Below are 14,972 nucleotides of genomic sequence, written 5' to 3' on the forward strand. Positions count from 1 at the left end.
AAAATGCTATTAAACGTGTTTGTTTTCGTTTTCCTGACTTCCGAGCATCAGTTTTCCTCAACCCGAACACTCAGTCACGCTACCAAATGGAGTCAGGGTCCAACGTCACCCTGACGCCACAGCAGCCAAGTGAGCAGTTTGAGCAGTACACAAGAATTGTATGCGGTAGAGGGCAGATAAACGAACACCATATGCATCTTACAACTATATATTGCAACTGTTTTTTGATAGATAGATAGATAGATAGATAGATAGATAGATAGATAGATAGATAGATAGATAGATAGATAGATAGATAGATAGATAGATAGATAGATAGATAGATAGATAGATAGATAGATAGATAGATAGATAGATAGATAGATAGATAGATAGATAGATAGATAGATAGATAGATAGATAGATAGATAGATAGATAGATAGATAGATAGATAGATAGATAGATAGATAGATAGATAGATAGCAATATCTAATTGTACCCCCCTACCGCAATGTTAGCCTAGTTTGCCTCTTGGCCTCATCGAGCATATACATGCCGGTTGAGCTTCAGGTGGACAATCTCCTAGTGAAAAAGCGCGGCTGTACGCTCAGGTCTGGAGCACGCTCCCCACCCGCCCACGACCGCATCCAGAGACAGGAATGATGTTCGAAGCCGCATGGTCGACTGAGCGGGACTCTTGTTTGCTTCAAGCTGGGAGAATTTACGAAACGGCTGCGGACCACCACCGTCGGCGGTAGCCGGGGCTCCACAGCGCGGAGCCTCGGCGCTCCCGAAGACGCTCGCGTCCCGGAGTTCTGGGAAAGCCGACGCGCGGCGGCCGGATTCCTGACGGCGTCAGAGTGGCGCTGGCCTCCCGCTGGAGCCGAGGGGCCGCATTCCCCTGCCGCCTCATCTCGACCTCTGCTCCTTCCGGTCGTGGCTAGCCTCTCGCATTGTGCGCGCTCGTTTTTTCGGCAACTCTCGCGTGGCGCGGCCGTCGCCGCTGGCCCCGCCGTAAATCAGAGGATGCCACCGGGGGCGAGGTAACGGCTCCGCCACAAGATGGGCTCGCGCCGCCGCATCCGGATGCCTGAGCTTTTGTTCTGCCGCGCCACCACCTTTGTTCCGGTTCGGCAGAAACGACATGCGGCTTCAACGACGTGCCCCACTCACCGCCGGCGCCCGCGACTGGAACGGCGGCCTGGCAGCCACTCCGAGCCGGGGAAGGATGCTCGGGCCTCTACTCGTAAAATGAGCTCGCGGTCCCCGACAGCCAGTCTGTTGCAACCGGCCTACTCGATGACAGCGCCTTGTTACAAGCGCCTGTTCGAGAGGTCTGCCGCGATATACTCGCCTTCTCGGTACTCGCGGGAGCCGATAGTGGCGTGCATCCTGCGGCGAAGACAGCTGCGTTCCGAGGCCGAGCGAACTTTATGGAAAACCATAAAGACTGCGAACACGGCTTCCACAAGCTTCGCCGCTGTTGACATCTGCTTCACCTGTTTGTATACGCAGAGAGCATTCTCGTCCTCGGAACTTATTTGAAGCTTCAGGGGAAAGCATAAAAACTTTCACTAAGATCATTCGACATAGAATCAACGCTTTCTCTGTCGTAATTTCTGCTACGAGTCAAGACCCGTAGTTGCATGCAAGCAGTCCTGTCAGTACGGACGCTCTGTTGAAAGCATACGAATTGAACTGTGGAATATGCTTCAGCGCAGGGTCGCATCATCGTATTTCGATGGATACCCAGCCACGTCGTAATAAAGGACAATGAAGAGGCCGACATACTCGCCAAAAAAGCCTTGAATGAAGGACGGGATTGCTCAATCCCCGCGTCTAGGGCGGATATTCGAAATGTTATAACACAAGGATCACTCTTCTACGGAGAGGTGGTTTGAAAGTACTAAATCACGGCAATCATTATTATACGAAATTGATCCACAAAGAAAATTCTCAATAGCGGCAGATCTCCCACGACACACAGGGACGTTGCTTCACAGGCTTCGACTAGAAGTAACGTACACAAGTAGTCATCCGAGTGCCGCTGTGGTCATGCAAGTGAGAATGTTGGTCACATTCTTCTGGAATGCGCGAAGTACCAGGGGCGTAGCCAGGGGGGGGGGGGTTCAACCCCCCCCCCCCCGAAATTTTTCAATTTTGCTTGCGTATATAGACACGCACACACACAAACGCACGCACGAACATACATAAAGTATGGTTGAACCCCCCCCCCCCCCCCCCGAAAAAAATTTCTGGCTACGCCCCTGCGAAGTACGCAAATGCAAAAACAAAGAATAAAAACTAGCAAGTTTGGACAAGCGCCCATTCACAATTAAAAAAAATATATCACTTGGACCATTGAGCTGAAAAGCATCTTAGCGAAAAAATGGACAATGAACTAGACAAGCGCTCGTGATGAGCAGCCATGCGCAGGTATATAAGAAGTGGATCTGTTATATTCCATATGTACTGTGGGACTTGGACAGAAAGTATACGTGTGAACGATCTATTGCAAGGTGAACTCTTCCTGGCGAACTGCCCATTGCCAAGTAATTTTCCTTTTTTTTTCAGTTTGCTATATATTTTTTTTACTTGTCCATTTTTTGTTTTTGGGCAACCATTCCTCTGTGCGTGTGTGTGCGCGTGCGTGCGCGCGTGTGTGTATGTGTGTGTGCGTGTGCGCTGCACAAGAAGGTTATAGATGAAAGAGTTATAAATGAGGAAGCGACGCATATAATTGTCAATTTCACTTAGCTGCCGAATGCAACCCGTGCAACTCGCATCGAGCATGGCGGGAGCCCCGGGAGCAAGGTGCACACATATTATTCAGCGTGGAGGTGGGGGTCGTTTACCATTCAAGTTCATCCATGACACAGCGAACAAGTCTATATTCGATAAGCAGATATTCAATGAATTAACGTTGTGAAACATTCAGTGCGTGAAATCTGCGCCATGACAGCAATAACGTGGCTCCTGCAGGAGAGTCTTGTGGCCACTTCAAATCGCGGTATATAAATGCGCCTGTTAGGGCGGCTAAGGAAGTCAATTCACTCTGTATAGCCTTATTTATTGTCGGCACAACTGTAGCATTGAGGCTCACCTTATATAGGCATTCGGGGTGTGAGTGGCGCAAGCGTATCGGAGGACAGGGTATACGTAATCCCGCATTGTTCTGCCATCGCTTCGCTGTTTGCGGCAGTTCACTTTCGCCTATTATTGCGACACACACGCTGCAAGAGGATGAGGCGGAAAGGAAAATGGGAGCCGTGGTGCTCCCTACATCACTTGTACATTATGAAGAACCCTTGAGAGATGGTCTGTCGCTGTATGCCTGGAGCGGCGTGCGTGTGTATATAAGCAAGCCATTCGCGTTTTCTTGTGCTTGGCTGTGTGCGTACAGGGTCATTGCGTGCTGTATGATTTAGACCAGCCCGTGAGAGCCTATAGGAACGAATATACGAGAAAAAAAAAAATGCAACTGAGAAGAGTGCGAGAAAGGACTTTCACGACCAATACCGTTCCTCTTGGGCGCCGGCGATGTCCCCACGTTTGCAAAATGAATGTCCCTTTCTGCGAGGCACAGGGCGTTTATGCTGCAGTGGCTATCCGTACAAAACAAAGTTGTCAAAGAAATCGAAACTGCCAGGCCGAACCATGAAGGAGATTAAAACTACTTCCATTAATCATTCCTCCTTTACCAGACGTGAGCGTCGAATGTGAAATTATATAGAGTCTTTTATTTTTGCTCTAAGAATGCAAAACGAGCATAAACTACATAAAGGCGTACTTTGGATCTTAAACAGCAACAGAAAAATTATGTTGAATAACGATTATTGAAAGGACGCCGCTTGAAGTTGCCTTTACAATACAAACAATATAATTTTATACGCTTTTCGGTTAACTACGGCTGAGCCTGTGAAGTTCAAGGTTTTCTTCTTTTCTTCTTTCTTTTTTTGAAGCCCAGCGCTAAAATCCGGCGTTAACGAGCTTCGTAGCAATTAAAATTGTGCGATACGCCGGATTTGCCGAAGCCAACTGTGAAATTATCGATCTCCTCACTCTTCTCGCGTATGTTCGCCACACACACTTTGGAATGAAAGTACGAGGAGGCCTGCGCCGCAACTGAAAGCTTTGAAGTGATGAAGAGAGATTGCCTGAAACTCCTGCGTGCATCTTATCAGTATTTTCTTATTTTTTTTGTTAATCACATGCGCAAAGCGTATATAATTATACGCTAAAAGTGTACATAAACGATTTATAAAATCAAGAGTTGGATCCCTGCGTATCGGCTGCGCGTGCGTAGCTTGAAACTTTCCTGGTGAACTGCCACCTTACTCGTACGATCACTGTCGTCATGCTGTCGCTCTCGTGCACGACACACTTATCTGTCCTTCGTGTGCGTACTATCACGCCAATCTGATATCAGGACAGATGTGTCGATAATAATTGTACGCGAAACGTATTACGTCTGAGGAGGAAACAACTTGATTAAAGGGCCCCATAAACAGTCTCTGAAAATACAAAAAAAAAAACGAGTGTGTTGTTCTCTCTCGCCGTTTCTCGTCTGTTTGGCGCACTTCGTGACGCCAGAACGGTGATTCACGTGACGTCATTAGGGTACATGCTCTCAATTGGGGGGGGGGGGGGGGTGCGATTTTTCAGTTTTGAATGTGTATATATGTACACGCACACAAACAAACACACGCACCAACATGCAGAAAGATTGGTTATCCCCCAGCCCCTCCCCGAAAGAAAGTTTCTGGCTTTCTGGCTACGCCGCTGGTGCGCACAGTGCACTTGTCCCCCGATGCGCCAATATATAATCGAAACTTTGATTCTCTCTTTCTCTCTCTCTTGGTGCAGGTGCTCGCTCGTTTCTTTTTTCTTTTGACGATTTCACCGCGCTGTACTCCTATGCGTTTTCGTCGTCAATTATTTATTTATTTATTTATTTATTTATTTATTTATTTATTTATTTATTTCAATATACTGTAGGCCAACTTGGCCCAAGCCTGAATGCGCTGGAATGATCTCGCATGTATAGATTATTTTAGGAATTACAGATGGCTATTGTATCTGCATGCAAAATTTGTACATACAATGCCGTGTCCGTACCTTGAACAACTGGCTAACTAACTTTTCCCTCTTTATTTATTTTTATTTCACAATACTGCGTTTATGTCATGCGAGGGACTGTGCTTTCAAATAGCCTGCAGTACAATTGCTAATTCGTAGAGCACGTGTTCTCGTAGTATTATCAATTTCGCACTGTCGGCTCGTGCCGGAATCGCTGATAAATGTGCCTCTTTTTGCAGGAGCCAGCCGAAGGCAGCACGAAAGCCGGGCGCTCCCGCCGCAGCCCCTGCCCGGGATGGGCTTCCCTGCAGTGACCGTCTTGCTCATCACAGTGCTCGTGGTCGTCGCCGAACCCCGACGAGAGATCAAATACAAGTAAAAGCGCTTGTTACCGCGAGGTCACATATATATATGCTTAAGCTGAAACACTTTTAACTATACGCGCGCATGCGCTGTAAACAGCTTTGATTTGTGTCCAGTTCTTCCTTAACAGTGACGCCGTATATGTATGGGCTCATTGTCACGACTGAAACTTATAGCGCACAAGACGAGCACAAAGGAATGAGACACACGAGCGCTGGTGTTAGAAACGAAATTCACTATTACCAGTCTGCTTGGGCGGGTTGGTAAGACACGCCCAAAGAGTCACCTTGGTGAATTTTCATTTCTATAAAATCCAAGATAATTAAAGAAGCTACAGTTCAAGTTATGTTGGACAGAAATTACTTCCACCCAGCGTAATGCACTGCCGGATAGATTATATAGCAGATCCGTTATTAACCATTAGATCGTTTCATGGGTTGTCTAATGAGGGGTGGTTGTATACGCGTATTGCAGTATGGGCAGAATTTGCCTCGAGGACAAGCTATTTATAAGTAAAACGCCGTACGTTTCATATCACTCTAATCAGGAGTTCTTGACGAGCAAGAAAGTGCGGAAACGATAAAAAAAATGTTTACGGCTTGTCAGCTGAGAAAATTTCTAACTGTAGCAATAAAAATATTTTTAATGCATTTACAACTCTCGTATGCGTGTACAGACAACGCTAATTGGTAAGCGATGCTCCAACAGCAAGTGTTTGAAATTACTTGGCAGAAGAAAAGTGTGAGATCGCTCACTCGTCAGGATTTCTTGTGCTTATATTGATTTGGAGTGATACTGACAAGTTTAAACGTGAAAGGTGCGTAACGTCTATATTACGCAACATTTGCATGTTTTGCAAGTCGACGTATTATTGTGCCGTCGAGACGGCATTCTTGTGTAGACAGCGAATATTTCTATCGTGCCGAAAAAAATTCTAGTTTTTTTTGTTTCTTTCTTTTTTGCGCAACGCGATGAGTTTATGGCGTATAGTTTGCATATATTTGGTATTATACATTACGCTTCGGAAATGATTCTGTACGCATTTGAACAACTTGCACAATGGCACATTTGCCGGGAGGGCTTGCATGACGCGAGTGCTACTTTGCAATGGTACTCGGAGGCAAGCGGAGACCGTTAAGCCGATGTCGATATAAGCAGATCAGCACACCTTTCGCTGGGACAGCTCTCATCTCTCGCGCTTTCGTTAACTTTTTGCGCCAGCTCGCTACGAATTCTGCCGCTGTTCTTCAACAGCACCGAAAGAGTCAGATGGAAGAACGGAAAGGGGAATTTCTGATTAAACGCGAAAAGTGCTGACACTTCGCGCGCATAAGTTGTGCGGAGTTGCATTATAAAAAAAAAGGAAAAAAAAAGAAAACGAGGAATTCTGCACACCTAAGCGCCATTAGTGGAATCTGCGCATGCTTTCCTACCTCTAAGCGATTCTATGCGAATCTAATATGCGTTTATAAGAAGCTCTTATGCATATGCAAGCAGCGAAGTTTAAATATTTCGCGTATTGTGAATAAGAACGATCCTGCATGGTAAAGTTGAAGTTTGGGCTGAAAGTTTGTTTCATCTTAACAACAACTCGTAGCTATATATTATCGGACTGTATTTGAATGGTTTATGCCAGAATGAAAACTTCGGCGGAAGCTGATGGTGATCTCTTCTGTTGCCATATAAGGCTTTACGACTACGGAGAGACGTTTATCTTGCAGGAGAAAACATCGACGAACGGAAAGAGGGCGAGAGAGAAATTTGGCTTGAGCTGAACATAAAGTTAAGAACACTATAAGCCGAGCGAATAAACTTGAGTGAACATTTCAGAAATTGCCGCATTACCGTGCCCGTAGCGCTTCCATTAAGCATTGCGACTCGCTCGCGAGCATTTTGAGCACGCGTTATGTGACAACGTCGAGGCATATATTAGTAACAGATATGCTAAATCATTCTAATGACGCGCTTTAACGAAGTTGACTAATGAAACATCCATAAGTAAAAGGTGGATGAAAGAAAAAAAAAAAAAAAACGTTGCCTGCATGCAGCGAATACCCGTGTCCTGCGATTCTTGTATGTTTCCAGTCCTGTTTAAATTTTGTGTGAGCCTTTGTCTCGTCATGACCCTATTCGCATTCTTGTTTACCTTTTGGCAGAGTAAAGAAGCAGGACTTCTTGCACAGGTATCACGAAGAGAACAAGAATCGCACCGAAGAAAATGGTGAGCCACTCATTACGCTCCCTCATCGTACAATCTTCTATAATCGCATTGAGCTCATTCTTCCTCGAAAAACAAAATAACCAAGAAAAAAGACACAATCGCTAACAAACTGTTGTTCCCTTCCCGTATTTCAGTGTACGACGTTTGTCACAAGGTGGCGCTACGCCGCTGCGGCCAGAACTTCATGCGGGCCTTCAATCTGGTGGAATACCTGTCTGGCGCCGACTATTACAACACTCAGTGCACCCTGAGAAAAGTGAGTGCTGCAAACCGAAACAAACAATTGAGAACGCGATAGCATCGCATCGGGCCCCGTTCACATCGCCCTCTCATTCGCTTGCCATGCTTCGCTTCTCGGTGGATACCTCTACCGTGCCGTGAGGGAAGGAACGTCCATGCACGTGACATTTGTCGCTGTAAACTCTCCTAGGCGCCAATGCCATAATACTTCATAGCCAATGCCAAACAAAGCATAGTTTGCACTTGGCAGTTTGATGTTGCCTCTCGGCCACGCACCTTCCGCGCAAAAGCAAGAGACATGTGCGCGCAGTCGCACTTGCGTCAGTAGACATGAATGTACGCGAGATGTGAGAATGCTTCGAGTTACAGATTAATAGGTGAATTTCATACCAACTCACCTTTTACCAGAGTGCCTCTTCACGTTCGGCGTCCATAGCGCCGCGCGCCCGCGCTCCGTCGAAAGTGCACGACGCGACGATGACCGCACGTTGGCTCGCTAAAAAGCGTTGTTGGCAAACACTCTAGGTTCTTTCGCAGCTAATACGAACACATTCAACGCTTGCAAAGCGAGAAAATCCGCAGCTGAACAGATTGAATCAATGGAGACGTCGAACACTTCGTGCAGCCGGTAACACGTGATGTCGTTTTACACGTCACAGAGAGATTCCGGCAGACGGCGGGTGCGAAAATGAAACTTAAACGATGACGTTCTTCTGTTGGCAAACACTCTAGGTTCTTTCGCCTTAACCCTGCGCTTTAACCATTAACAGGACAGGTCCGACTGAGTACAGGTATGGTGCAGATTTGCTCCCTCCCCCCTCTTTAGAGGATTAGGGGTGGGGCTCTCCTAATCGTCAAGGGGGGGGGGGGAATTAACGATGTGGAACTGGCGCAATAAACTTAAGTCATGCAAGACATGGAAATTAGTCTGTCGTGCGTGTCATTTGGTGATGAAGGTTGTCACTGAATTCCATTTATAGTAGGCACGATCTACATATCGTTGGCCGAAGAGCTTTGGTATATTCTCTAACTGCCACCAAATCACTTTAAATATGCACCGACACCTTTAAATGGAAGACGCATGTAATGAATGTTCTCCGATTCGACAGCTGCGGGTGGCCGTGCTGTTGGCTTTGCTATCCTCGCTTCCCTCACTCACTTGCGTACTGCTGCCCACACGTGACTATATCAATCGTGAACGCGTGGTGGGTCGGAAAACAATGTTCATGTCTTTTTCTGTTTCGTTCTTCTTTTTCGGGCTGCAGGCCTTCTTCGCTTGCCTTGACAAGCTGCGTCAGAAGCCGTGTCGGAAACGCCGTGCCTCTGGTCTCGACGACAAGCGCTTCCGAAAAAAGCTGGCGGACGCTCTCTGGGAGACCAGGGTTTGCGTGCTCGGCATCAAAGACATCGAGGAGCTCCCCCCAAAGAAGAAAGGCCTGAAGTGACGCGCATGGCCAGCCCTGTGCGACGCCTCATCCGTGTACACGGCTGACGTCCACCAACGGCCCGCATGACGTGGATGTTGTCGTCGACCGTCAGGACGTCACGGATCCCCTCCTTGGTGTTGTTTGCCGTCGTAATGGTTTCGATGCATGTCTGGAAGTAAGCTCTCACGCAGGGTTATAACGCCAGGCTATTTTAAGTATATGAATCTCCTCTGTTTGCTGTCTGTTCAGCGCTCGCGGAAAGCGTGCAGGACATTTTGATGGCGAGCGTTGTCGAACTGCATAGCCGTAACACTGGCGCACAAAACAGCTACTCCATGTATACTAGTTCACTCGAACGCGTGTATCTGCGCCGCAGTGTTTTGCGCTTTTTCGTGAGACCAATAGGTTATTCTAGCATTTTTTTAAAGTTTCATAGTCATTTCGGTGCATCTGGCCGCTTTCCGTAATGATATACGATTGCCAACGCACGAAAATACGTTATTGTACATCGACAATCTGAGATTAACTCGCCAAATGGGCGCGACAAAAGGACCCGGTGTTTCACAAGAAAACTTCTCGCAAAAAAAAAAAGCGCACTTTGGTGTATTTTTGCGGCTTTCTGTAGGACTAAGTAATCCAGCTGACGGGCTGTGTGTAATCGACATGATTAAATCATTTTGTGTCCTTGAGCCACGAGCCTTATAGAAGATGCCCCTATTGTACCTTCTCCTCAGGTCGCATTTCGTAAGCCTATCACTATGCGCAAATCAGGCATGCGTCACAAACATATTGATGTTTGTCGAGCTTGTGTATAAACCAAGTATACTGTAGCGCAAGCGTAATATATCTGGTCCTACACGAAACCCCACAGTGTGCAGTAGTAAGCATGCGTTGACCGAGTTTCAAGACATAATTTCATTACCAATGTTGTTTCAAATTGCCACTAAGTGTGCACTTCTACAAAATAATAATTTTACAGGCTTAGAAAAGAGGTATTGGTTTCGCTAATTTTCTTAAGCATTGTGATAGTCCAGGCCGTTATGTCACACAAATTACGCGACATGATAGGATTAAGCCATGCGTCAAAACAGATTATGCCGCACGTATAATGGAAAGGCCAAATTCATAAAGCTTTTCGTTTGTGATAACTGTTTATTGTTGTACGGCCGCCTACACTATATTGCGTTATTTAGCGCGATTGGTCGATGTCAGTTCGTACAAACCGCTCCAGAACTGCTTCGTGAATACGGGAAGTGAACTCTCTAACCGTGAACATACGTGAACAAGGTTGTTTGAGCATGCATTTATTAACATTATCGGGGTAGACACTCAGGGACACTCAGAAATGCTCTTCTGGCGATATTTCTTATTGTACTCGTATAACGCGTGTGCCATATCTGTCTTGCACATTTTGGTCTATGCGTGACATGTTTTGCGTGAGATGCGGTTTGTTTCTTCGTGATAAAAGGTGTGGCTTTGGTTGTTTAAAAAGAAATCAAATATATTTTTTTTTACCAAAGTATATGGTGAGGGCCTGCTAGTCGTCACTTGCATTACATGCATGGTTAACGTTCCAAAGCGGCTCGGCATCCTAACTCGGCTACACTGAAAGTGATCTTGCTTCCATGCAAGCTCTGTTTCTTCTATTCAAGTTCGAGAAAAGCGGTTTATTGGAGTGTGGTAACTCGTTTGGTTCGGTTTAACAGAGCCTATGTCACACGCCGGCACTTAAGAGCGAGCGCAATGCCCACTGACGATATAGGGAAGCTCAGGGGTTTATCTGGGGACAATAGCTGATTATTAAAATAGCGAGTGGTGTCGTAAGAGAAGACCATATAGCAGTTGTGTGGCAAGCGATGGCAAACATATTCTGAGTAAATTTCTTGTGACCTTTCTTTTTAATCACCCGGTGCGTATTAACATGCACATTTTGGCCATATATAGATAACTGAGCAGTAGGCCGCGTAATCTGCGACATGTTGAAAAGGAAAAAAAAAATAATGTTACTGAGGACAATTAAACTAAGGCCAGCTGAATGTTGCCGCCATTAGTTTAGAAACATTTCCCAGAGGATTGTTATACATTTGGCAAGTCGTATTCGGCATGAGTAGTGAAACATGCTGAATTTCTGTTCAGTGAAGATGTCTGTGAACTCTACCGCCTCGCGCAGCTTGTCTGAATGAATGTTGCGCCGCTGTCGCAACGTGTATGCCACCGTTTGCAAACTATTACGTAACTTCTGCGTACTTGAGATGAACCCACTTCAACTGAAGCTTCGCCGGGTGCCGTCAGTGATGTTGTAGCCTCGCGTTATATCTGAATAAAGTAACGTGGCAACGCTAACACGGGAGTGTCGTAACTGTCGTACCGCGCCTCCATTTAGCGCGATTTTCTTTTACCATGAAAATAGCCTTTGGATTAGAGGTCTACACAATAGATCGATTTCTCCCATCCTGATGCTTTGTATTTCACTAATTTGTTGCCCAATGAAAGGAGTAATGAATGAGAAATTGCAACCAAACCTTAATTCATTTACATAGACATTATGTTGCGTTCAGCCTCACAGGCTTTATTCTAATCTGCATTGCTTGATAAAGTGTTCTGCTGAGAGGGCCAAGTGGCATTATTAAAGCAAGCAGTCATCAAAAAATAAATATAAAAACGACTTTTCGGGATTCATACGAGTTACATAAGAAGAGGGAACTCGTATCGGCACCGAAACATAGGTGCGAAATTGGTGTGTCAGTACTCCTTTAACTTCACTTTATGCAAATCACTTCACGCAGCTGTTTGCTAAAGTTCGTATAAGTGAAAGGCAACCAAAACATAAACCTACTATCAGGAGGGTTTCGCTAACTATTCAGTGACATGAGAAGGCATACTCGTTGAAATGAGATTTTACTGTATCACGCGGTGCTCCCGTCTAAATATACATTGCCTGGCTAGTTTTGCGCATGTTGTATGTTATCACACTTGTACTAACGTGGCGGCATAAAGTCGATGCGAACAACGCCATTCAGTAGCCACTCGTGCAGTCATTTTCTTTTCGCCTTATGTAGTATTTGCTACAATGTGGTCACTAGCCAGGTGATAAATCGTTCCTCCTCCTCCTTTAGTAGAAAAATCATATGACCCGGTTTGCGAGGTTGCTTTGCGAGGTCATGTTCCTTTTTGATCAGTATACAAGCAATGTAGCTCTTCATATGTGAAAAACAAAAACAACAAGCAGCTGATTTTCGTTTGAGTTCACTTCACTGAAAGAACGTCGTCGAAGCGGCGTGCTCCATGCATTTGTTACTTCAACACCTGTATGAAAAAAGAAACGCAGCTCTTAAATGTTGCTGTGATATATTAAAGTGTACGCCCTGGTTTCCGCATTAAAAATGCTGGTAATGTTGTTAATATGTGAAAGTCAAACGTGGTGGTGCTTCGTAGGCGTTGTCACGTTTTTGTTGTTCTCATGTGTTTGTCTCCTCACTCATTTTGGCCTCCTGCAGTGTTCTGCTCTTAAGGATGGTTTTGAATGGTACCTGACTGTTTTCATTCTCGAGCTTGATCTTATTTATGAAAGCGCTTCTTCCCACGTCTCTGTTTTTCGCGTACGTGTCGCGCGAAGTGTACATAGTTCCTTCTTCGTAGAGTATAAGAGTCTAGGTACAACGCTAAAATCATGTGCCAAGGTAACATAGCATTTACCCACCTATAACTTTCGTAACATTCCAAGAATCAAGAGGGCCCATTGACAGGTGTGGCAGCAAGGCATGATGCTTTTCTATACACATGTGTGCGTATTTTCTGTTCGTTGTTTCGGTAGTGTGTAGACGTGTATAAACCGTTCTGAAGTAATAAAATGTTCCCGATGACACATTTTGCCTTCTGAAGACTGAAACTTCCGAGAGCCGGTGCTCATCTCATGAAAGCAAAAACATGTACAGAAATATTGTACAGAGAACCACAAAAGCTCCCCACCTCCTTTTTTTTCTTTATACCGAATTTCACGCTTCAAAGACATTTGTTGTTGGGTTTACATAGGTACGAAGAGAGCGCTCTGGTGAAGCGTTGTTTAGTCCCCATCATCGCGAAAGAAAGCAAAGCGTATGATGGTCGTTACTCATGCGCTCCAGTGTCAGTATGTGTCCTACGACGGAGCGCGAGCACGATTGGCAATTGTGCCGTAAAATATATACCGTATAATCCCGAGCAAGCCCTCCCCCCCCCCCCCCCCGGGCGTCGGCATCCCGCGGCGCCGGGGACAAGAGCGATGAAAAAAATCACCACCATGCGATGACGTCACAGATCGCCAAAATTCGTGATGTCATAATGACGTCACTGTGACGTAACGTCGCATATGATGACGTCATAACATGATATAGCTTGGTCAGATGTGGGCCGATCCTGGAGGCGGTGCAAAACCACGTCACGTGCAGAAAGCTTTCGGAGTGTGGCGGTGCAGGATCAATACATCGACTGAGAAGAAAAAGAAGATGGATTTCACCTTCGAGTCGCCTTAGGTGAATGCATAAGGGACCCTGTGAGCTTTCTTTTTTTTTTTTTTTTTTTTTTTTTTTTGTCAGGCTGAGCGTGCCAAGCGCCTATGTCGGTTGTCGACTTATTTAAGAAAGACAGGGGCAGAGAGGAGGGGGGAGGGGCAACACGATGCCTTTGGTCACTTCTGCTGGCGCTGTTCATCACGTGCAAGCGTTGTTACAGCCAGTGTTTGCAGTCATCGAGTGTGATGTGTTCATAAGTCCCGATGTGCGTGACGTGCACCACGCTTATTAATTTAATTAGTAAGGGAATGTTTACAGCAATATTCAGAGCCGACAAAAAAATGAATCTTACTTACTGTCTAGTGCGTTGTTGTCGTATTAGCGCTTTGCCTTTTGGGTGAAGCTGTGACTTTTTTTTCATGCGTAAAATCGAAGCTACTTGGTTCAGTGTGGCCGGCAATATAGGTCGTGCACCCTGTGGGAATCGGTGTACGCGGAGCTCTCATAAGCCAGCAAAGAAAAAATACTCATCACAACAGACGCGCTGCAGATTTCAATGACGAACGCTCTTTTCAACCACCGTGCTAAACCTTTCAGAGCAAGTCGAAGGTTCACGCAGCAATTAAAAGTGTTGAATCGCACGAAACAACGTTCTGTACCGGGTAGAAACGCGCCACAGCAAAAAGGTACGCGATGAGAGGCCACCACTGGAACGTATATATACGCTCCCGCCGACGCTAATGTTGCAGTCGTTCGAATCATGGTCGGTCAAATGACGGCGGAGTTGCAGCGCCCCAGTTATCGCAGAAAAGCAGGAAAACTTGGCATTTACTCGTCAACAGCACGTTCGGTCACAGCCTCCAGCGCAATCCAACATACCAGCCAGCGGGGGATCTTCAGGATTGAAAGGTGTAACCGAATTGAAAATGTTACATCAATATATCTTGTCGGGGTTCTTTGAAGGACGTCCAAAAATAAATAAATAGAATCCCTGCACTCAGTGAAGAATGTTACATGCAGTCTCTTCATGTAAAGATAAGCGGCAATTTATAGATCATGACAGATGGCAAATTAATTAGCCTCTGTTTTGCAACCGTGTGGGGTTGCTGTGATTCAACGTCCGGTGGCAAGATTCAGCGGATGCGTTTGGACGCATCTTGGTATTTAAAGTT

General features: G+C 45.8%; 1 protein-coding gene across 1 annotated transcript in view; it reads left to right on the plus strand.

The window, feature by feature from the left end:
- LOC119375555 (uncharacterized) overlaps nucleotides 1-13,161 on the plus strand; it is a 35,620-nt gene extending 22,459 nt beyond the window's left edge. The window contains exons 2-5 of the mRNA XM_037645753.2: nucleotides 5,299-5,434; nucleotides 7,579-7,643; nucleotides 7,778-7,899; nucleotides 9,149-13,161. Of these exons, the coding sequence (XP_037501681.1) occupies nucleotides 5,355-5,434; nucleotides 7,579-7,643; nucleotides 7,778-7,899; nucleotides 9,149-9,328 (447 nt within the window). The 5' untranslated portion in view covers nucleotides 5,299-5,354 and the 3' untranslated portion in view covers nucleotides 9,329-13,161. The remainder of the gene's footprint in view (nucleotides 1-5,298; nucleotides 5,435-7,578; nucleotides 7,644-7,777; nucleotides 7,900-9,148) is intronic.
- Nucleotides 13,162-14,972: the final 1,811 nt, after the last annotated feature.

Source organism: Rhipicephalus sanguineus, chromosome 1 (assembly GCF_013339695.2).
Source record: "Rhipicephalus sanguineus isolate Rsan-2018 chromosome 1, BIME_Rsan_1.4, whole genome shotgun sequence".
Lineage (NCBI taxonomy): Eukaryota > Metazoa > Arthropoda > Arachnida > Ixodida > Ixodidae > Rhipicephalus > Rhipicephalus sanguineus.